Here is a 22939-nt window from a genome sequence, read left to right on the forward strand (position 1 = left end):
GGACAGAATTGTTTGAAACAAATCTGATATGTCTGGCCCCATCCTTCCCACTTTTCCTTCTCTGAACACACAAACCTGATGGCTGAGCTGCAGCAGACATCCTGTGTTCTGGAGAAACTGGCCCCCCTGCTAAGGATGGAGAGGAGGCAGAAAAAGCCTGAGTCCTTGATGACACCAGTAACAGACCAGCCCTGGTCTACCTGAAGATGTTTAATAATGCAAGATAGTTAAATATCATAATTCCTAAGTCACTGTTAGACAAGTTTCCCGAAGCTAAAAGTATTTTTAATTAGTACAAATGATGTGAACCCCATATTCTGGGAACAGTGAAACAAAACAGTTTTAATATTTCTTACTAATGCATTCATGAAATTATCATAAATTAATTTCTAGGGATTATTTTTTTATAAAGACTTACAAAGAAACAATTTAAAATGATAGAATTTATTTTAATATATTGATATATATGTATACACATATACTATTTTAAAAATAAGCATGTAAAGTATAATTGTTATAAAACATAAGTCAGCCTTAATTTAATATTATCAGAGTAAAAGAGCATGTATAGAAGTCAATCTAACATTTTTGCATCTGCCTTTCAAAGTTAGAATACACAAAAGATATAGCGCATTGTATTTTATCTTATTTCAGTCTTCACATTATCATCATTGGGTATAAATACCCTTAGGAATGTGCCAACTTATAACTTACATTCAAATAACCCAAATCTCTTAACAGTTATTAAAGTACCATTAAATCACCTAAAATGAGTCATCTAAAAAAATACTGGCCTAAATTAAAACCCTGAGGAATTAAAATCTTTTTACACAATAGTTTTGGTTAAGTGCGATTCCATGTTTGACTACTTTATTTAAGGTCATACTTGGTAAGGCATAGTAAAAATAAAATCTACATAAGTTACAGTCTAAATCTATATTTCATTTCTTTCTACAAAGTTGTTTTGTTTCCCCAAAAAAGTTTTTGCAAGTCATTCTGGACTTCTTCACTACCTGCTGGCATATCTGCTTTATATACAGTAGTTAAGATTTGTGCACTAAGCTGAGCTGCCTTTACATGGTAGTTCAGATAAAATGCACCTAAACAACTACATGCTAGAGAGTTCATGTCCATGCTCCACCATGGCCTGAACAAACTGCTTGAAGACTCGATCCATGTAAGTGGACTGCCTTGGCCAGATTCCCTCCAGAAAACCAATATGGCCTCCATAAGAAGTAAGGACCAAAGCAACATTAGGGTTTTGCTTGGCAGTTTCAATTGGAATAGCTTGGGGAAAAAAAAAAAAAAGGATAAGGGAAAGGGGGAGGTCAGAGAAGGAAAGGAGAAAGGAAAATATATAATTATTACTGGTTCCTGTTAGGAATAGTACATGCTTTTATCATTTCTAATCATTATAAACTGAAACACCATTACATAAATAAATATTTGTAATTAGTACAGCTAATGGAATAAGTCTACTTTATATCAACCATCTACATTCTTTTTCTTTTTTAATTTTTTAAATATTTCTTTATTTTTGAGGGGGGGAGGGGCAGAGAGAGAGGGAGACACCGAATCTGAAGCAGGCTCCAGGGCTTCAAGCTATCAACACAGAGCCTGACACAGGGCTCGAACTCATGAACCACAAGATCATGACCTGAGCCAAAGTCTTAACTGACTGAGCCACCCAGGCTCCCCACAACCATATGCATTCTTATAACAGATCATGTTTACAGTTATGTACTGAACCATCATTTTTGGAAGAATCAATCCAAGTGTTTAATTATAACATAAAAGTATAAAAAGGCTTAGTCTTGTTTTGAGAAATTAAAGTAAGATAATGGAAGGAATGGTGAATACTTACATTATGCTATAAGATTCCCACTTAGGTATTACACCAGGAAAAACAAAAAACAACAACAATCTTCTCACCTTTGTAAGAGTTATAAATTCATTATGTATGACTTTGGTTAATTTTACATGAAGTTAGATTCCTGAGGGGCCAATACAATTGTTGGCAATATTAAGGACTCAAAATTAAACAATGATTTATGTAGTAAAAATATATACAGATAGCAAAAAAGAGTGGAATAAAATATTCCCAAGTGATAACAGTGTTTATATTTGGGTGGTTAAACGTTGGTGATTTTTCTTTTTCTTCCTTGTCTGAGTTTCTATTCATAGTAAGGAGAAAGAAAAATTTTATTTTGAAAATATAGTTGCAATATTTAAATAATTCACTCGCAATGACAATCTTTTCATATACTCTACAAAATCTATTAAAGGATGTGAATTAAAGTTGTTTTATTCTTATTTCTTTCTCCCATACTTGGAGTTCAGTAAACTGTTTTGATTTAAGATCTATAGTGAATCACTACCTGGCATAAGAAGTGTTTTAATTTCAGATACTGCTAAATCTTATCTCCTTAATTAAGGTAACGTGGTTGTTGCAGTATTTAGACCTTCATATCTTGGGTAGAGTCTTAAAGGTAAATTAGCTAATTAAAGGTAAGATCTCCCTACCCCCATACCCTTCTGATGAAGGAAAGGAAGCTGACACACTCTAGGAGAACTGAGACCCTTCCAAGGGTCTTGCTGCTGTGCCCAAACTGCCTGTTCAGATGATGCTCTGTTTGCCTTCACAACACTCCCTGAAGAATAAACTTAGAGACTCTAAATCAAGGCCTGGCAAGCCAAGCCCTTGCCCAAAGGGGTTCTGAACTCTTATCCTTAGCCAGCCCCACCTAAAGAAGAGTACTTCCTATCTTGGGATAAGGTGTGTGAGCTTAAGGGGAGGGGCAGGTGAAATGACATACTATTTTTGTTTTTCCTTTTTCACCTCACATTAAAGGCTTCAATTTAGAATGCTTCATTTGCCTCTGATGAAATTATTATAAGCTCCAATTTCACACTCTGGATACACTCAGGAATTTATAACACCGATAGTTACAGACATACCAGAAGAACAAAAGGCTGTGCCACGTTTGAGTCATGTGAAAGATGCTGGCTGCCTGCGCTCTCAGAATGCAGACAATTGTCTCCTATTTCAATGTGGCAAGACTATCTTAAGGGCTTGGGAAAGAATAGGAAATGATGAGTTTAAATTTCAATCAAATGGGGCAGGTTAAAATGCTGGAAAGTTTTTGTTGGTAAAAGAAGGGTCTGTGAAATATTAAAAAAGAAGGAGAAATAGTAGACTTTCTTAATCCAATGAATATAGGCTAAATAACCACCATGCAATTCAACTAATACTAAAGTTCACTGTTTCATTTCTTGGTATGTGGTGAAAGGCCAAAAAGTTCCAGCCATCTAAAATTACTTGTGATTAATCATAAATCACATATAAAAATGACATCTCCTGCAGAGATGATAGGTGATTTTTATTTTTATACACTTTGGGGATTTTCTGAAATTTTGACACTACACATGTGCTGTGTTTGTAATCAGATTAATTTTTTTTTTTTTTAATGAAGTACTTGGGAATATGTTTTTAAAGTGTTTAGGGGAGAAATGAGAACAAAAATGTATAAAAAGCTTTGTGAAATTTCATTAGAAAAAAATTAGAGATTGAGTCTACTGATCCTTATGATGACTTCTAATCATCTTGTATTGCTTCAGTATACCAGCCCATGCATATATATCTTTGCTACCAAATTCATATTTCTTTTTTTTAATTTTTTATTTATTTTTGAGACAGAGACAGAGCATGAACAGGGGAGGGGCAGAGAGAGGGAGACACAGAATCCAAAGCAGGCTCCAGGCTCTGAGCTGTCAGCACAGAGCCTGATGCGGGGCTCGAACTCACAAACCGTGAGATCATGACCTGAGCCGAAGTTGGACACTTAACCGACTGAGCCACCCAGCGCCCCCCAAATTCCATATTTCTTAAATTAAGAGGGCAAGAAAGTTGATTTGGGCATAATTTTTTTTTATACGGTATCCAGGGGGAAAACAAAGACTGTTTCTTTTCAGATGGGACCGAATGTGCTACACTCATTGAGATGTTCAAGGACGTCATGTTTATAAGGTCTCAAGTTTTCTTCCAGGTTAAAAGGGGGAAAAAATGTCAAAGTCTTTTGCTTAAGAAGCTCAGGAAGAAAAGCCAAGTGATGACAATAGACTTGTAAGGCAAGGAGTTCGAGCCCCACGTCAGGCTCTGTGCTGACAGCTCAGAGCCTAGAGCCTGCTTCGGATTCTGTGTCTCTCCCTCTCTGACCCGCCCCTGCTCATGCTCTGTCTCTGAATAATAAATACATGTTAAAAAACAAAAAGATTAAAGAAGGAAAAGTTATAAAAAATGAGAACAAGCAAAATATTTCAGTCATAATTGATTCTAAACCTCTCACAATTAACTAGATAAGCGTCTGTGAAACTTTTTAAAGTGATCTCAGAAATTTAGATATAAATTATGAGTATTTAGTAATTTTTTTCTATTCCAGTGGAAAACATTTTATATGTCTGATATTTTACTTCTCATTACTGTATTTCTTAAAGAGAACAGTATTTTAAAACTGTTAATTCAGGGGTGCCTGGGTGGCTAAATCAGTTGAGCATCCAATTTCGGCTCAGGTCATGATCTTATGGTTCACAGGTTTGAGCTCCGCATCAGACTCGATGCTGTCAGCACACAGCCCCCTTCGGATCCTCAGTCCTCATCTCTCTTTGCCCTTCCCTGCCCTGGCGTGCATGTGCCTTCTCCTTCTCTCCCTCAAAAATAATTAAAATTTAAAAAGAACCCGGTTAATTCATGTCAAAATGTATACAAATAAGTTAATTTTACCATGACTTGGTGAGAAAACATCATCCACAGAATTCAGACACAACACTGGAATTCCTACTGATTTTAGTCTACGATTAGGGCTGGCATCAGTATAATAATCATCGATTGTTCGGTATCCAAACATGACTGAAGTGAATCTCTTATCAAACTCTCTAATGGATTTAGCCTGAAAAATAAAAACAGATTATTTCTACTCCTGGAATCCAAAGAGGAAATAAAAATATTAAATAAAGTTTCTCTCCTACCTTCATGACATGATCCATGTCGATTTGTTTTACAAACATATGCCGGTGCCTGCAACAAAATAATTTTAAAGGTAAAAAATTAAGGTAAAAAAAATTGAGGATATTGCTATCTCAATCAGACCTAAAATACATAATAATAAATAACAAAACAGTCTAACACTGTTTTATGTTAGGGCACAAAGTTGGTACTCAGTAACTATTTACTTAATCAGACTTAAGTACATTGATATTTATCCTAAAGACATTTTTTAAGAGTACTTTTTTCTTTACTGAAAGATATTATAACTAGTTTTGTAATAATAAATGTCAATATTGTTTCATAACAACTTGTACCTACACACTGTTGCTGTTAAATCAATTTGGCCAAAACGGCCTTACTTAAGCCAGAAGCTTTCAATTGGATAAACCACTTGAAGACATTATTTTTAAGTTGCTATGTTGAAAATTAAAAGTTATATTTTGTGTGATTATTTTTTAACTGGTGGTCATTTTCTTTCTTTTTAAACATATTTTATTTATTTATTTATTTATTTATTTAATTTTAAGTAAGCTCTATACCCACTGTGGGGCTTGAACTCATGACCCTGAGAACAACAGTCGCAGGCTCTACCGACTGAGCCAGCCAGGCAAACCTAAATAGTGGTCATTTTTCTTATATAACTGATACTTTAATTCAGATCATTCACTTTTCTTACTACTGTGCCCCATTTCAGTGATGAGTAATTAGTGATCTAATTTTTAAATATTTTAATCAATATTTTATACTCAACATCTGTAATTTAATAAGTAGGTTAAGTTTAATCCAATGTTTAATGTCAACTTTTGGGATAATTATGGTTTTCAAGAAGTCATGTACCAATTAACTATACTTTTTATTTAGCATTTCTATTACATTGATCAATTCACCTAAAAATAGATGGTAATAGTCATCAAAATAGAAACAGAGACACCTCTGTTCTCTGTTATCACACCAATTTAAATGTTAGAAGATACACAAACAATTCCAGAAAAACTAATGCAAACATAGTGTTCTGATAATCTTAAGAAATGTGTGGGCTGAGAATATCCAAGTGCATTTTCCTAAGCTTCTAAAACATATCATGTTTGCAAGCATATGCTTAAGAAACTACATTATTCAGCACTAATAACACTTAATAACATTGCTTACTACCTAGGAAAGAATTCGGTACTGATAAGATTAGCAATAGGTAGAAGAACTAGGGAAACAGAGTATAATGTTACTCAACACATTCAATGCTAATGCTTTTAGTCCTTTAGAAAAATTTAGAACAGTGATCTTCAAAGTGGGGACACATACCCTACAGGTTGTACAAGACAGTGCACTGGGATACAGAAAGAAAACATTATAACTTTTACCTATATTTTTAGCTTATACTTAAAATATTTATTTTTTGTATATATTTATAACAAAGAATATTTGGGTTAGTAAATGCATATAATGCAAACATAAATATACAAGTATTAGCAGTGTTATACTTTACAACTTTTTTCTGTTGGGGCATGTAATCCAAAAAGTTTGAAGATGTCAGATGTTAAAAGATGACTCACTTATTAACTGAAGACTGGAGGCAGGTTGTCAAATAGTAATTAAAAAGCAGCCAGTTGAGTGGTTTCTCCAACGACTCAGAGCAAGCAAAAGTATTCCAACCAACTGAAAAAGTTGCAGCTGCCTTCAATGGAGTTTTTGGCCCAATTTTGCCTAAGTAATTCAAAAGCAGCATACTAAAATGGGGAGAAACAGGAAACTTAGTGATTAATTTGTTGTATCTCTCAAGACATCTAATTTCTTTTTTTTTAAGCTTAATTTAATTTATTTTGAGAGACAGATAGAGAACAAGCGGGGGAGGGGCAAAGAAAGAGGGAGACAGAATCCCAAGCAGGCTTGCACTATCAGCGCATTGGCAGACAGGGGGCTTGAACTCACAAACTGTGAGATGGTGACCTGAGCTGAAGTCAAGAATCGGACACTTAATCGACTGAGCTACCCAGGTGCTCCCAACAGAATGTTTCTAATGTCCAGGCCACATAGATTATCAAAATGATATTGATAACAAAATGATAATGATAATGATTAAAAATATACAAATCTTTGGACCTCAGTCTCTAGGTAAATGTTTAGTTTTAGTATGTGAGGGGTGTTTCAGGCAAACTTTTCTATAATTAGCCACACAGTAAATATTTTAGGCCTTCCTGGCCATACAGTCTCTGTCAAAAATACCCAACTCTATGATTGTACTGCAAAAGCAGCTGTAGACAACATATAGGTGAATGGACATGGCTGTGCTCCAACAAAACATTCTGCATGGATGAAATTTAAATAAATTTCACATAATTTTCACATGACATGAACTATTCTTCTTTTGGTTTTTTTTTCCAATCATCTAAAAATATAATAACCATTCTTAGCTCTTGGACTGTACAAAAACAGACAGATTGCCAGATCTGACCTGCGAGCCATGGTTTGCCAACCCTTGGCATAGATGAGAGAGCAAGGAGTGGTTTTTCAGATGTGGCTGCACATTGGAATCACCTGCGGAGCTTTCAGAACTATTACAGATGTCTGGGTTTAGCCCTGGAGATTGTGAGTAATGGGTCTGTGTGGGCATCCTGGTTGCCTCTGAGCCCTTGCCCTCTAAAGTAAGTCTCCAAAGGGCTTCCTAGTGTAGAGTTAGACTTTCTGAGTTATGGCAGAGCTTTTGGCCCCCAAATCACTTATTTTCTCTTCCTACTCTTTCCTATTCTTTGTCTTTATCTATCACACATTTTCCACTTTTCCTTTGATTCCATCAATTTTCCCAATTTTAATCTAGTTCTATTTTGGTAAAAGGAACGAGAATGGGGTTTGATCTAACACTAATGTCAGAAATATAAGTTTACCATTGCCAACTAAAAAAGGGACGACAGCCTAAATTCTGCTTCTCATTGTATTTTCCATTCTTTATTTCTCCAATTGCCGAGGTTGTGAAATAGGAGAAATGGGTAAAAATTGTCTCATTCTCTTTCCCAAACCAAGTGGCTTGCAGAGTGAGTGTGATGAGGTTTTAAATCAAAAGTGGAGATTTTTGTTTTGCTTTTGCAAATGACTCTTAATAATGACTGTACTCCTAAAATAATAATAATAATAATAATAATAATAATACGATGATGATGATGATGATGATGATGATGATGACTGTACTCCTGGTATAAGGTTCTGTGGTTCACTAAGTCATTTAAAGAATAACGTTTACTCTTCTGTGAAGGGTTCATTCTAGGGTCTTAATTTTGGTGGCCCTATTCTTTGTTTTGAAGTCAGAGAGTGCCTGCATGTCAGTAAGATAATGGGCAAATTGGAAGGATTGGAAGGGAAGCCCTCAGAAGTAGGAAGGATAGGTAGTATTCATGACCAAGTAGGGGGGGATACTCCTTGGCTATTATTCAAGAGCAAAATAATACCAAGATGTTACTCCAAAACAGTTTGTTTTACTTTGACAGAAAAAGGACTCCATTTTTTCACCAAAAGAAAAGAGACAGAGAGAGAGAGAGAGAGAGAGAGAGAGAGAAAAGAATCCAGAATTAAGAGATTAAGAGGCATATCAACCCTAATTATGGACCTTATCTGGTTCTTAACTCAAACTGTAAAACCAACCAACCAAAAGTCGAAGAAATGTGACACTGACAAAATATTTAACTTGATGATTTTTAGAAACTGTTAGTTTTGTTCAGGTCTGATACCAGTGTGTGTGTGTGCTTTAAAGAGAAATCACCTCTTAGAAATTACCTACTGAAATATTTATAAATGATATAAATCTCATGATAGATGAGATTTATTTAAGATAATCAGAATTGGGGAGGAATGGAGGGTAAGACTGATTAACAAGATTATCTGTGAGTTGATAATTATTGAAGCTGTATGAAGAAGGTTGATTATTATTGAAACCAGCTTATTAGTATATATGGGAGATCATTATTCTCTTCACTTTTATGTGAATTTTAAATACATTCTTTAAAGCTTGTTTATCATCTCATTGGGAGACTGAAACTTGACTGGGTCTAGAATGACATGAATTCCTTGGCTAGACTCAGTTCTGGCTTAAATCCCCTACTGGGTCACAGGCATCACAGGTATGGGGATTAATCCAGTCTACAAGGGCACTGGATGTTAGGATCTTCAACAGACTACATTTTTGTCTGTTGCATTTCCAAAAGAAAAAAAAATGTGTCAAGCTGTAAAACATCCCCAAGTGGTAAGCCCACTTGGGAACGTGTCACAGTGCTAGGCAACTAGAAAGGGTGCTTCCTTCAAACAATTTACAAGACATTAATATTCAATCAGCTGCAAAGGCTAATGGTCAAGTTCTGCTTTCAGGCACTGAGGCTTCAAAGGGACATGAAAAGGCATTTCCCAGGAGCTTCTGAATAGAGAATCTGGGCCTGTTTATGTAAGGTCTGGCCTTTAAAAAGTCAAGAATTTATATGATTAAGGGAAAAAGTTCAGCTGGCACCCTGTCCTCTATGGCTCACATTATGGAGCAAAGGAAAGAGAAGTACACTGAGCACAATTCACAGATTCTGCCTGGATTTTCTGCACTGATTCAGATTTCTTCCTTTTTAGTAGGTCAAGTCAGACCTTCCATGCTAATGTAAGAAATGTATTCTTTTCTTCTTAGTTTTATGTTTTTCAGAATCTAAAAAGCTGTGGTTACAGACTATTTTTCGGAATCTATCATTTGTAAAGCCTATTCATTTTCAGGTAAATATACTCCTAAGATGTTCTGAAAATTGAAATGGCAGATAAATCAATGACAAAATTAAGAAAAAATACACTTTCTATCTCATGTGTTTGCTGATTTAAAAAAGTACTTCTGGACAAGAGTTTAGGGAATCTAAGCATGGTAAAATGCCAGATAATTAAAATTTTGCCAGATTATTAAGTTCATAATCACTAGAACAAAAAAAGATAAACAATTATTAGTGGAAATGAGTAAACATGGCATAAATGTTCCAAATAATCCTCAGTGTAACTGCAAGAAGCACAAATTATAATATTCATATGCTTAAAATAGCAGCTGGAATAGGGTTAACAATAAAACTTCACAGTTTCTAGGAGAGCATTCCAGGGTAAGTCCATCTGCCCAGCAACAAAACAAAACAAACAAAAACACCACACCTGGAGAAAAACAGTTTTGAAGGTCTCTTCAGCTGGAGAGAGCAAGAAGTGATTACTTCTATGACTGGAATGATGAAAGTCAGACTACAAGGTCAGCTTCCTGTGTGGTGCTGGAGGATGCACTTACAAGGACGGCTGGGAGTACATTAGGGAATCTGAAGGTCAACATGGCAGCTGTCGAGTGATGGGAATCAACATCACGGGATTCCAATAAGCCTTCAGGCTCACAAAATCCTAGTATCCCAAGGAGATACTTGTATCCTTTTCACCACAGAGACTGGTTGCCAAGGAAAAATTAAAAGTCACCTGAATTAATTACTTCATTCATTCAACCGTACATGGTGAAATAAGACAAAAATAATCAAACATTTATTTTAAAATGCCTATGTAGTTTATAGAGTTCTGAAAGAAGCAGTCTGTAAGTCCACTTGTCTCTCAGACATTTTATTTGATTAAAAAAATGTTTTTAAATTTTATTTATTTTGAGAGAGGCAGAGTGAGTTCAAGTGGGGGAGGGAGAGAGAGCGAGGGAGAGAGAATCCCAAGCAGGCTTCATGCTCTCAGCACAGAGCTTGGCATGGGGTTTGAACTCGTGAAACTGTGAGATCATGACCTGAGCTGAAACCAAAAGTTGGAGCTTAACCAAATGAGCTACCCCTGTCAGACATTTTAGAAAGGAAAAACCTTACCCTCCCATTGAAACCCCTGCTGCCAGGAAAGGAGCAGAAGGGTACAGACTGTGCACGTGGTGAATAACTGTCTCCAAGTCTTCAGTGTTAGCACAACAGTAAGTCCTTGGTGTCTGTAAGCAGAGACAGGTAAAGCACAAAATTTAAAATTATGAGGCTAATGATTTGCATAATGCAGAAATGTAAAAAGATCAAGAAGACATAAACATGAGAAAATAACCTTTGTTTGCACATACTATGAAAAATAATAATTTATCATATTCATATCTTGCAGTTCACACATATTCCATATAAAGTCAACACGATCTGAGTTGGCACTGACCAGAAGACTTTGGTCATGCAAGGAAGGCTTGACAAAAATAGGGCAAGACTGATACAAATACCTTAAATAGAATACACAGTACCAAACTCAAATGTGTCTCCAATTTAACAAGAACAGGATCAATTTAGAAAGAACAGCGAAAAGTTACACTTTTATTTTGAAAAAAAAAAAAAAATTATGCCTGACAAAACCAAAGTAATTGATTAATTAAAAAAACAAGCAAACAAACAAAAGAGACTTTACAATAATGCCACGAAAATTTTTAATTGTGGCTGCTTTCTAACTGGGGGACTGTTTTTTTTGTTTTTTACATTTGTTTTCAATGTTTATTTACTTTTGAGAGACAGAGAGACAGAGCATGAGCGGGGAAGGGGCAGAGAGAGAGGGAGACAGAGAGCTGAAGCAGGCTCCAGGCTCTGAGCTGTCAGCACAGAGCCCAACGTGGGGTTCAAACTCACGAACCGCGAGATCATGACTGAAGTCGGGTGCTTAACCAACTGAGCCACCCAGGTGCCTCGGGAACTGCTTTCTTTATCCTGAGTGTTGTCTACCAGTGAGTGAGTGTGGTTTTCTGGCACTGCCTTCACTCTCGATAAAGGAATGTCCAGTTGTATTTATTAAATATGTTGTTTTACAATAATACATCCATATAGCACCAGCTGCACTACACTGCAACGAACACTTAAAATGTTATATTATGTAAAGGTGATTATGCCTCAATACATGATGCATTGAAACAAATGTTTTTCATGTGAACTTCATCAATAAGGGCTCTGTTTCCGGCAGGAAAGCTTCACAAATGCTTTGTCTGAGCTGTGGGAGGAGAGGGCAGTCCTCTCTGTAGAATAAATGAGAATGTGTATATGAATATGTGTGTGTATATGTGAGACCAAATAACTAGAAACTGAATAACATGGAGAGGAATCTGGTAACATTGCTTTAATAAAAACAGTTACCTGTACCATCCTGACTCTACTATTCCAATAAACCATGATCGGAATAGGAAGGCTATGTTCGCTCAGCATTCAATTGTTAATGAGAAGCCTGAGAAAGCCACAGTTTTTAATGATTCCTCCAACTAATCTCAAGCCTAAAACACTACACATTGCCTACTATCATCTTTCTGAGGTCTGCAAATATGAAACTCTCCAAACAAGAGAGTTAACCTAACAAGATTTACAATGGTGAACAATTATTAAATAATTAAATTTGTGTCTACAAAACCCTGAGGAAGGGGAACGTGGGTGGCTCAGTCAGTTAGGCTTCTGATTTCAGTTCAGGTCATGATCTCACAGTTTGTGGGTTTGAGCCCTGCGTCAAGCTCTGTGCTGACAGCTCAGAGCCTGGAGCCTGCTTCAGATTCTGTGTCTCCCTTGCTCTCTGCCCCTCGCCCGCTTGTGCTCTTTCTCTCTCAAAAATAAACATTAAAAAAGTATTTATTTATTATTTTTTTTTTCAACGTTTATTTATTTTTGGGACAGAGAGAGACAGAGCATGAACGGGGGAGGGGCAGAGAGAGAGGGAGACACAGAATCGGAAACAGGCTCCAGGCTCTGAGCCATCAGCCCAGAGCCCGACGCGGGGCTCGAACTCACGGACCGCGAGATCGTGACCCGGCTGAAGTCGGACGCTTAACCGACTGCACCACCCAGGCGCCCCTAAAAAATTATTTAAAAAACAAAACAAAACAAAACCCTGAGAAAGATCCCTTATTATGTCTATTTTATACAGGAAACTGAGTTGAGAGAAGTTAAATGACTCCTGGTATACCTTATCAGCTAATCGAGATACTTTATTTATTTATGTAAATCATAAATATATCAGCTAAGCTGAGATACTTTATTTATGTAAAAAAATTCTTTGTAACATTTATTTATTTTTGAGAGAGAAAGTACACGAGCAGGGAAGGGCCAGAGAGAGAGAGAGGGAGACACAGAATCTGAAGCAGGTTCCAGGCTCTGAGCTGTCAGTACAGAGCCCAATGCAGGGCTTGAAGTCACAGACCATGAGATCATGACCTAAGCCAAAGTCAGGCGCTTAACCGACTGAGCCACCCAAGCACCCCTAAGATGAGATACTTTAAAAAATATTTTGATTTAAATGCATTTGTAAAATCTAAATGGAATAATATCTAATACCATGCTCATTCATAGTGACTGCACAATTTGTCACAAGAATTTAGGTGAAGAAATCCTTCCTTGGTATTTTTATTACATATGAGTCTATTCATGCAGAGCTCGAACCCACGGACCACGAGATCATGACCTGAGCTGAAGTCACACGCTTACTCAGCCATCCAGGCGCCCCTTAACATTTTTTTTTTTTTTTTTTTTTTAGAGAGAAAGTGTGACTGTGCTTGAGTAGAGGACAGGAAGAGGGAGAGGAAGAAGGTGAGGGAGAGAGAGGGAGAATTTTAAGCAAGCTCCATGCTCAGTGCAGAGCCCAATGTGGGGCTTGATCCCATAACTGTGAGATCATGACCTGAGCTGAAATCAAAAGTTGGACACTTAACCAACTGAGCTACCCAGGTGCCCCCTAACTTCCCATTTTAAAAATAAATGACACCTATATTTTCCTAGTTAAAACTGTCGGTGGCAATGCCTTCTCCCTCTCCCTTAGTCTTATAGTCAGTAAACTGCCAAATCCTCTAGTTTCTTCCTCCTCAGTGTCTTTTGCAGGAAATGCCAGAAACCCCTTCTTTCCACTCTAGTAAAGGCCTGGTATATTAGATTCCCTTAGAAGAGCCCCTGAGACAGGATGTGAGTGCAAGCAATTTATTTGGAAGGTGGTAGCAGGGAGCACCAGTAGAGGAGTGGTGAAGTGTGTCAGGGAAGGTAGGAAGTCAATAAAGCATATGTGACTAAACAGTTTGTGGCTGTGGGCAACAGGGACCCAATCCTCTGAGGCACTTTGGCAGACTGTGTGAATGTGGTTCAAAATTATCCAAATGAGTGGTGAGATAGATGGGTTCCACTAGTTCCCTTCAGGCACTGGTTGAAGGCTGCTCCTGGAGGCTGTTAACTCCTGGTTGGCCCGGAGTACAGTCCAGCAGACTCCAGTAGCTAGAGAGGCCCCAGTCAAAGAGATGTGAGTGCTTTCAGGTAGAAGCCATCAGGTAGCCGTGCGTGGGAATGGTTAAGTGCCATAAAGGTGAGGATGTGACAAAGGTATGGTACCTGCTGTCTTGGCTACCAGGACTTTCCACCTCTCACTGGAACTGCCGCAGTAACCTCTTCACTAGTTAACTCCCAGTCTTTCCTCATAACCATCCATTATCATATATCCCACTCACTGATGGATTAATCTTCCTAAAGAGCATTTCTAGCTCTAATCTTGACACTATTTTTGCTTAAAATTCTTCATTAGCTTTCCACTGATGACTGACTGAAGGACAAATTCTTCTGCCATGTGTTCAAGGCCCTCCACAATATGTCAAGCTGCTTTTCCAGCTCTGTTTTTTCCTATTTCTTCACAGGTACAAATTCAGGTCAGTGAGACACCACTATTGTCTTGTTGCTGGCCTCATATTGTCCTTACTACCTGTGTGAACTTCATCTGCCAAGTGTCCTTCACTGTCAAGGTATGAAATCATGAGTTGATTAAATGTCAGAGAAAAGGAAAGACTCGGCCCCTGGTCTCCAGTGACCTCACAGCCGTTCCCAATTCTACCCCTAATTGTCTCAGCCAGTCTGCTCCTGGTCCGTACTATTACTATCTTACTCGCCTCTATCTCTGACAGTCAAGAAAATACTTGTCCAAACCGAACTGAAATACACAGGACTGAAAAATGAAAAGACCTGATGAGTAACTTCTGATATGCAAAACTATGTGGTTATATCACAAGACCTTTTGCTACTTGATGGTTCCAATTGGAAATATCATTTCCCTTCTTTTGTCACAGGACTTGAGTCTCACTAAAGAAAGGATTCATCCAGGGTACACAGCAAAGACACTAAGGGGGCCAACACATTGAATTGGCAGGGCTGGCAGACATTTCCTGCAGGTCTAAAAATATAACTAGCGGCTTTTTAGACAAAACGTTAGTTAATTCTCAGTTGCCAGGGCTACTAATGCAACCAGCAACTAATCCTATTGCAGTAATTCCTGTCTTTTTCCATGCTTCCAGAACAGAGATAAAGTAAGCCATATCTAATGAGAAAAGGGATTAAGGGAGACCTCACAGGATTCAGCTGGATGGTGAAAACTCCCTTCACATGTGGATGTGAAAGGTTTTCTGGAAAAGTGAAGAAAATCTAAAGGATAGATAACCTTCCAGCAGATGTTCAGGCATAAATATTTTATAAGTTGTAATAACTTGAAATAATTACAAACCAAGATTTTTCAACTGCTGCTATGATCACAGAGAAACAATAGTAATTTGTTTAATGGCTTTTAGAGGTTAGTTTTAACAAGTCATTAAAGAGAATAATGAAGTAAAATGAATTCTTAATTATTCACATGTAACAGATGGGAAAAGAATAAAGCATATATTTTGTATTTATCTATGGACTACATATAATCTATCCTTAATCAACTTCCAAAAAATAGACAACTGAGTTCTCCCTAACCTGCGGGAGAATTTTCCTGTCCTGGTTTAGAAGTCATTTGTTTTAAAATACAAATTTCATTTAAAAACGGGTTTTTTTTCTGGTCTAGAAACGAATTAAAATTCACCCTGTTAATCAGGTAGCCTGACTCTCCCTAGCTATTCTGGGAGGAGATTAATTTGCTAATCTGCAGTAGAAGCCATAACCCAGGACCCTTTCCTCAGTGCTGGAGCTGCCACACATCCAATACTGAACTGGCCAGCTAAGATTTTAGTTTTCCGTCTAGTAAAATGAAAACTGAGACAGATATTTAAATGTCTTTTAAAAAATCATTTCAATTTTGGCTGGCCAATGAACTCATAAGTGTAGGTAGCGTGCTACATGGGGGCAAGTCTTTTGCTCAAACCACATGGTCTCTGGCCCAATGTGTGGAGTTTGATAGTAATACTTGCTAAAAGTAGGGAAAAAAATAATTTTAATTCCACTTTTATTTTATTGTAATGTCTGATAATAATCAGGAGCTTAGAATACTTCATTTCACAGCCTTCCTCTCTCAAGTATTTCCTCTCCTGTACTAAAATATTGGACAAGATGTTGCTTAAAGGAACTCTGTAACTCTTATATGCATGTAGGCCCCCAGAAGAAATAATCCTTCCATAAGAGTACTAGTCATGTTTGTTTGTTTGTTTGTTTGTTTGTTTTTTTAAACTAGGCTCTGGGTCCAATGTGGGGCTTGAACTCACAACCCTGAGATCAAGACCTGAGCTGATATCAAGAGTCAGACACCTAACTGACTGAGCCACCCAGGTGCTTCTAATCATGCTTCTTAACTGATCTCTGCAGCATGTTTTTGTTGTTGCTGCTGTTTTGTTTTCATTCCATCCACCCTGGGATGAGTACCTAGTCATTTGCTAAAATTGTCGTTAGGAAAACTGATTTTATTTTTGGAAGATGCATTTGTTAAGTAAGGAGTCAGAGAAAACAACAGTATGCATACATAAATCAAACCAGTACTTTAATGAATAATCATTTTACCTAGTCACTGATAGACATATAAAATGACCAAGTGTCTAAAAGTGCCTGGGCTTGGATCCTTTCTTGAAATAACTTGCCACAAAACAAAGGGCTCCAGAAAATCTCCTGGCCACTTCTGAGATCAAGATAGCCTTTGTGCCACATTCCCACTAATGTTCTACATGGCTACATGCATATGCAGTCATGCTACACAGTTATACCAATAAATGAAGTGGCTTAAAGCAGATCAGCCAGGTGGACAGGAGTTACCTTTGGTCCAAACTCCTAAGAAGCAAGACCCATGCCCGCCCTGCCCTGTCTGGGTTTGCTGCCACCGTCCAGCAGTTTGCAGTCCTGCCTGTACTTTAGACTCACTGGGGAATGTTAAGACAAATCACAGACACTTGGACTCCACCCCAGACCAAATGAATCAGAATCTGGGAGGGGAGGATGGGGTCCAGGGATCAGTAGTTTCTTAAGGCTTCCCAGAGGATTCTAATGTGCAGCCAGGGCTGAGAACAAACTGCAAAGAGCAGGAGAATAAAGAAAAAGGGTGAGAGCAGAAAAATAAAGAAATAGGGTGAGAGCTGAGCCAAGAGAGGAGGAGGCTGCAGTGACAAGAATGATAAAATGATCTAGAGCGACTTGGGAAGAAGGAAATCTAGTGCTACGGGGATTCTTTGCAGTGCACAGGGAAGTGCTGTCAAACATCGCATATCTTATAGGATCACCTGGCACATATTAAGCATTCAATAAATGGTGGCTATTAAATTACTGTTATTATTCCTAGAAATTCTTTAACTATTTAAACTTTTTTGAGAGAGAGAGAGAGCACGCATGTGAGCAGGGGAGAGAGAGAGAGAGAATCTTTTTTTTTAAATTTTTTTTAATGTTTATTTATTTTTGAGACAGAGACAGAGTGTGAGCAGGGGAGGGGCAGAGAGAGAGAAGGAGACACAGAATCTGAAGCTGGTTCCAGGCTCTGAGTTGTCAGTACAGAGCTCGATGTGGAACTTGAACTCATGAACCATGAGATCATGACCTGAGCTGAAGTAGGACGCTTAACCGACTGAGCCACCCAGGCGCCCAGAGAGAGAGAGAATCTTAAGCAGGCTCTATGCTGAGCATGGAGCCTAACTTGGGGCTGGATCCCATGACTCTGGGATCATGACCTGAGCCAAACTCAAGTGTCAGATGCTCAACCGACTGAGCCACCTAGTTAAACATTATTTTTCTTTATTTGAAAAATTGTTTAACTACAGAGAATTGTACAATCCTTTGTGTACCCACCACTTACAACAGTTGGTATTGCTGAATTGGACCTATCAACGTGAGGAAAAAATTCTAAAGGATTTAATGCATTCATCCCACATCTGGCTGAGATGAGTCTTCTTGTTCTGATTGGGGTGGAGGATGGAGAGAGAGGTTATTTTTGGAGCATTTAGGAAAGAGCAGACTTAGATGGGACACAATGTAGTTTAGCAGGAAGGTACTGAGTACAGGAAAGGCAGAGTCTGAAGGTATGAGTCTGACAACTGAACTGTGTCCTAACCAGCCCTGCCCTATATGTTCCTCCTCCATCAGACCATAGGAAGGTCCTTACTCCCTTCTGAATGCCTCCTTCAGAAAACAGGGCTCAGGAGGGGAGAGAGCCTTACATCCCTCCCATCCCATTAGCCTCCATGAAAAGCAAAGGTGGTAAAGCTCAGTAGGAAACAAGAGCAGATTTCTCTAGATCTGAGCCTTTAATAAACCACCCACTATCTGATGTTGAGGTAGGAACCCTCTCGTTGAAAACTCCTTTTATCTCTAACCCCAGATTTTCAGGCTGATTTGACTTAAAGTCAGTGCTGAGAGGTAAAGACTTCCAACAAACAGCCTGAGTTCCTGCCCTGAGACCACTAATCAGTTTTATGACCTCAGGCCTGTCACCCCACTTTTCCAGAGGTGTGCTCATTTAAAAAATGAGCTTTTCAGGATTAGAGGATCTCTGAAGCAAAGCTGCTCAAAGTGCCAGGCCGGGATGAGATAAGTGCTGGTGTCAGAATGTAAAATAAGCACACTGCTTCTCTCACCAAGAGTATTGCTAGGAGGAAAAAAAAATCGGCTCACTTCCGCAGTGTGTTTGGAACTGAAGGTGGTTTACATTCTGTCGCAGTCCCTTGTCTTGTCAGGGGCTGGTATCAGAACATTTGAGAAATGGAATTCATCCACAAAACTACACTTTGAGCAGAACCTGCTTTAAAGTATCTTCTAGCTTCTGCTCCCCGCCATTGGCTCTTCCTTACCTGCAGAGTGAGCTTTAACTTGAACTGGAAAGTGCCCAAAGGCTTTTTTCAAGCTTTATGAGACAAGATTCACATGCGATACAATTCACCTACTTAAAATGTAGGGGCTTCCTGACTGGTTGGCTGGAAGAGTGGAAGAGCGTGCAGCTCTTGACCTCAGGGTCATACATTCGAGCCCCACATTAGGTATAGAGATTACTTAAATAAACTAAATAAATAAATAGTACAATTCATGGGTTTTAGTATATTCAGAGCTGTTCAAATACCACCACAATTTCAGAACATGTTTATCACCCCAAAAAGAAACCCTCTACCATTAGCAGTCACCCTCCCTCCCCCAGCTCTAGGCAACCACTAATATACTGTGTCTCTACTGATTTGCCTATTCTTAATATTTTATATAAATGGGATATACAACATGTGATTTTGTGTGACAAGCTCCTTTCACTTTGCGTAATGTTCTCAAGGTTCATCCATGTTACAGCATGTATAAGTACTTCATTCTTTTTTCAATGCTGACCAATATCTAGTGATATGGATATACCACATTTGCCTTACCCATTTGTCCAGCAATGGGCATCTGGGTTCTTTCTACATTTTGGTTAACATGAATAATGCTGCTATAAATATTCACGTACAAGTTACTATGTGAACATATATTTTCATTTCTCTTGGTTATATACATAGGAGTGGCATTGCTGCATCATATGGTAATTCTATGTTTAACTTTTTGAGAAAGTACCAGACTATTTTCCAAGGTGGCTGTTTTCCTATTGTGCCTAGAGACACAGAAGTCTGTATGACCCATAAAGCAAAAAATGGGGCCACTATATAGCTTTCAACAAACTCAATTTTGGCTTTGTAAATTATCATTCCTAAACTAAAATGGAAACATAATATTTCATAAAGTAATTACAAATACTAGGGAGTTTGTGGACAACTTGGATTCCTGGATTCTTATCCTTGAAAATCCATCTGCAGAGAGCAAGAAAAGGTACTATCTACTTCAGGGACTCCAAGAACCCTGCAGGAATATCTGAATCGCAATCTACTGAGACTAGGACTCTCTGTCTTCTATAGCTAGCAGCCCCAGGGAGGACAATGTGCAGGCTTGTCATTTCCTAGTGAGCAAGGCTTTTGCCTTTTCTAGAACCCTACAATGTGTAATTAGAAATGAGGACAACATGGTAGTAGAAAATTTCTTTCTCATTCTCCTCTGCAGGAGTCATAGTAATCCCTATGAATTCTAAGTATATCACCAACATATTTCGGCAAACTTTTCCTCTTGCATTTCTTCCACTCCTGGCAGAACTGCTTACTCTAAATTCCAGTTCACCTTTGCTAGCTCTTTTGGGCTAATTTCAGTTAGAGACAGTGCCTGTTTGATCTTTGCTGATTCATCTTTTGTTCTTTTTTATGCGTATAGGAAGTTCTTACTTACTCTGGGTCTGAACTACATTAAATCCTTTCTGGAACAAGGTGAGGTGTAAGTATACACAGAGTTCCTCTAGTTTGAAACAGAAATTGCTCATAGATCTAAGGCAGAAATAAGGATTATCAAGGGATCTTATTTAGATCCCTTGATCTAAATAAAGCTAGCTCTAATAATCAATATTGGCATCTTGTTTTTGTGATCCATTAGGGTACAAAAGGTATATATTAAATTATAATTAATTTCCTCCTTAAATTTCTTTTTTTTTAATATTTAAATTTTTTTTAACATTTATTCATTTTTGAGAGTGAGACAGAGCACGAGTGGGGGAGGGGCAGAGAGAGTGGGAGACACAGAATCAGAAGCAGGCTCCAGGGTCTGAGCTGTCAGCACAGAGCCCTGACGCAGGGCTCGAACTCACAGATTGTGAGATCATGACCTGAGCTGAAGTCGGACACTTAACCAACTCAGGCACCCAGGCGCGCCCCTTAAATTTCTTTTTTTTAAAGCAGTCATTTTAAAGCATATAATTGTAGCTATAGTTTGGTTATTTTACATCTTTATTCTTTTTTTTAGTTTATTTACTTTGAGAGAGAGAGTGCACGTGCGCACGCGCAAGCGCTGAGGAGGGTCCTGGGGCTTGAACTCACAACCCTGATATCATGACCTGAGCCAAAATCTAGAGTAGCACATTTAACTGACTGAGCCACCCAGGTGCCCCTTTATTCTTTCTAAAATTAGATTACATTAGCCTTTGTGATACAAATATTTGCTGGAGGTACTATTTGATCAGAATTCAACCTAATATTCTGTATGAGACTCTAGAGACCAAGCTACTCTTACCCTCTCACTTAGAATTCTAAATTCTTTAAAATAAAATAAAAGTTTGATAAAATAAAATTTGAAAAATGTTTCTCTATATCCTATCCCTTTCTAAGAACTCAAGGTGTTTCTGGAGAGTTTTCAAAAAACCAATTAATGTTATGGCTAAAGGTTACTGGGTTGCTGCATTCTTTCAAAGTAAATTTCCAAATAACTTTAAATGGTAAGGATAGAAGTTTTTTCAAGTTTCTTGCTCTTCCTTTTCTCTCTTTCTTCCTATTTGTTGTGTTCTAAGATTCTATCCATACATCTCCTCCTCCTTTTGCTGTTCAAATTATCCTGAAGCAATTTCAACCACTATGAGCTCCAGCTTCCCTTCGTGCACTGGCAATCCCTTTCTTTCTGTAGGCTGTACATCTCTCCTGAGGTCCTGTCTAGTATATCCAACTGTTTACTAGAAATTTCCACCTGGATGATCTCAAAGCACCATAAACATCTGAAACTGAATTACTTTATTATTACACCAAAAATCTCATAAATTCCCCTGTTTCCCATTTCAGCAAACGTAAGAGTCTTTTACCGGCAGCCAAGCTAGAAATGTCAACTGTGACTCTCTTTTCTTTGCTTTCTGCAATTAATTAATATTATTCTTTCTGCCCCATGAATACCCTTCATTCTCATTCTTTCCTCTTCCTCCCTCCTATCTCTATTTTTAAACTCTAGGTAAATCTATAGTAACTGCTTTCCAACTGGCCTCCCAGCCTCCATACTCCTTCCCGTCTCTTTTCTACACATTGCTGCTATGGTTCTCTCTCTGAAACATGGACATAATCAGATTATTTTATATGTCAATTATACCTCAATAAAGCTAGAAAAAATGTTAAATGTCAATGATTCAATACCAGGTTCCTTGGGATTCTACACATGACTCTTCAAAATCTGGCCCTCCCCCTCTAGAAGAATCCCTGCCACTTCTTAAATGAGAGGGAGCATAGCATAATATTCAAGAATATAAGCACACAGTCAGACTACATGGGTCTGAATCCTGGTTCTGAATTTCTTGGCTAGGCAAATTCTTAACCTATTTGTGTCTCACTTTCTTCATCTGGCAAATGGCAGTGATGATGGCGATGCTTACCCAAATCATTGCGTTGTTACTACTGCTGAACATTAAGCACAAAAAGACATAACTGATATATTTTAAGGACTCAATAAACATTTGATAAAATCATCATGATCATTATCCCTCCACCAGTAAGTACTTGCTGTTCCATGCTCTTAAATACTTTGCTCTTTATGCTGAAAAAGCTTCTCTATTTCCTCTTGGTTTAGTACTACAGCCTTCAAGATACAACTCAAACTTAACTCCGCTCTGATGTTCTCTCACCTCCCCCAAGCACTTAGTTACGTCTTCTCTGTACACTCTACAATTTTTATATGTCTTCTTACAATTACACTTAGCACTGTATTGCATATATTTTCAAGTATCTGAACTCTCTTCTGCAACTTAAGTGAAAGCTCCTAAGGGTTAAGGTTGCATCTAAAAACAAGTACATTCCTCACCTTATTGCCTTGTTCAGTATCTAATTTAACAGGCATACAACACAGCTTTGCTGAATGAACAGATCTT

At 38.0% G+C, this 22939-nt stretch overlaps 1 protein-coding gene across 2 annotated transcripts in view; it reads right to left on the reverse strand.

The window, feature by feature from the left end:
- Nucleotides 1-428: 428 nt before the first annotated feature.
- Nucleotides 429-22939, reverse strand: part of ABHD3 (abhydrolase domain containing 3, phospholipase) — a 38542-nt gene continuing 16031 nt past the window's right edge. For both annotated transcript variants that reach the window (XM_015066581.3, XM_015066580.3), the window contains 5 exons: nt 10885-10997; nt 6595-6768; nt 5026-5074; nt 4781-4946; nt 429-1287 (listed from right to left, as the gene is read on the reverse strand). In XM_015066581.3, the coding sequence (XP_014922067.1) occupies nt 1109-1287; nt 4781-4946; nt 5026-5074; nt 6595-6768; nt 10885-10997 (681 nt within the window). In that variant the 3' untranslated portion in view covers nt 429-1108. The remainder of the gene's footprint in view (nt 1288-4780; nt 4947-5025; nt 5075-6594; nt 6769-10884; nt 10998-22939) is intronic.

The sequence above is a fragment of the Acinonyx jubatus genome, chromosome D3, assembly GCF_027475565.1.
Source record: "Acinonyx jubatus isolate Ajub_Pintada_27869175 chromosome D3, VMU_Ajub_asm_v1.0, whole genome shotgun sequence".
Classification (NCBI taxonomy): domain Eukaryota; kingdom Metazoa; phylum Chordata; class Mammalia; order Carnivora; family Felidae; genus Acinonyx; species Acinonyx jubatus.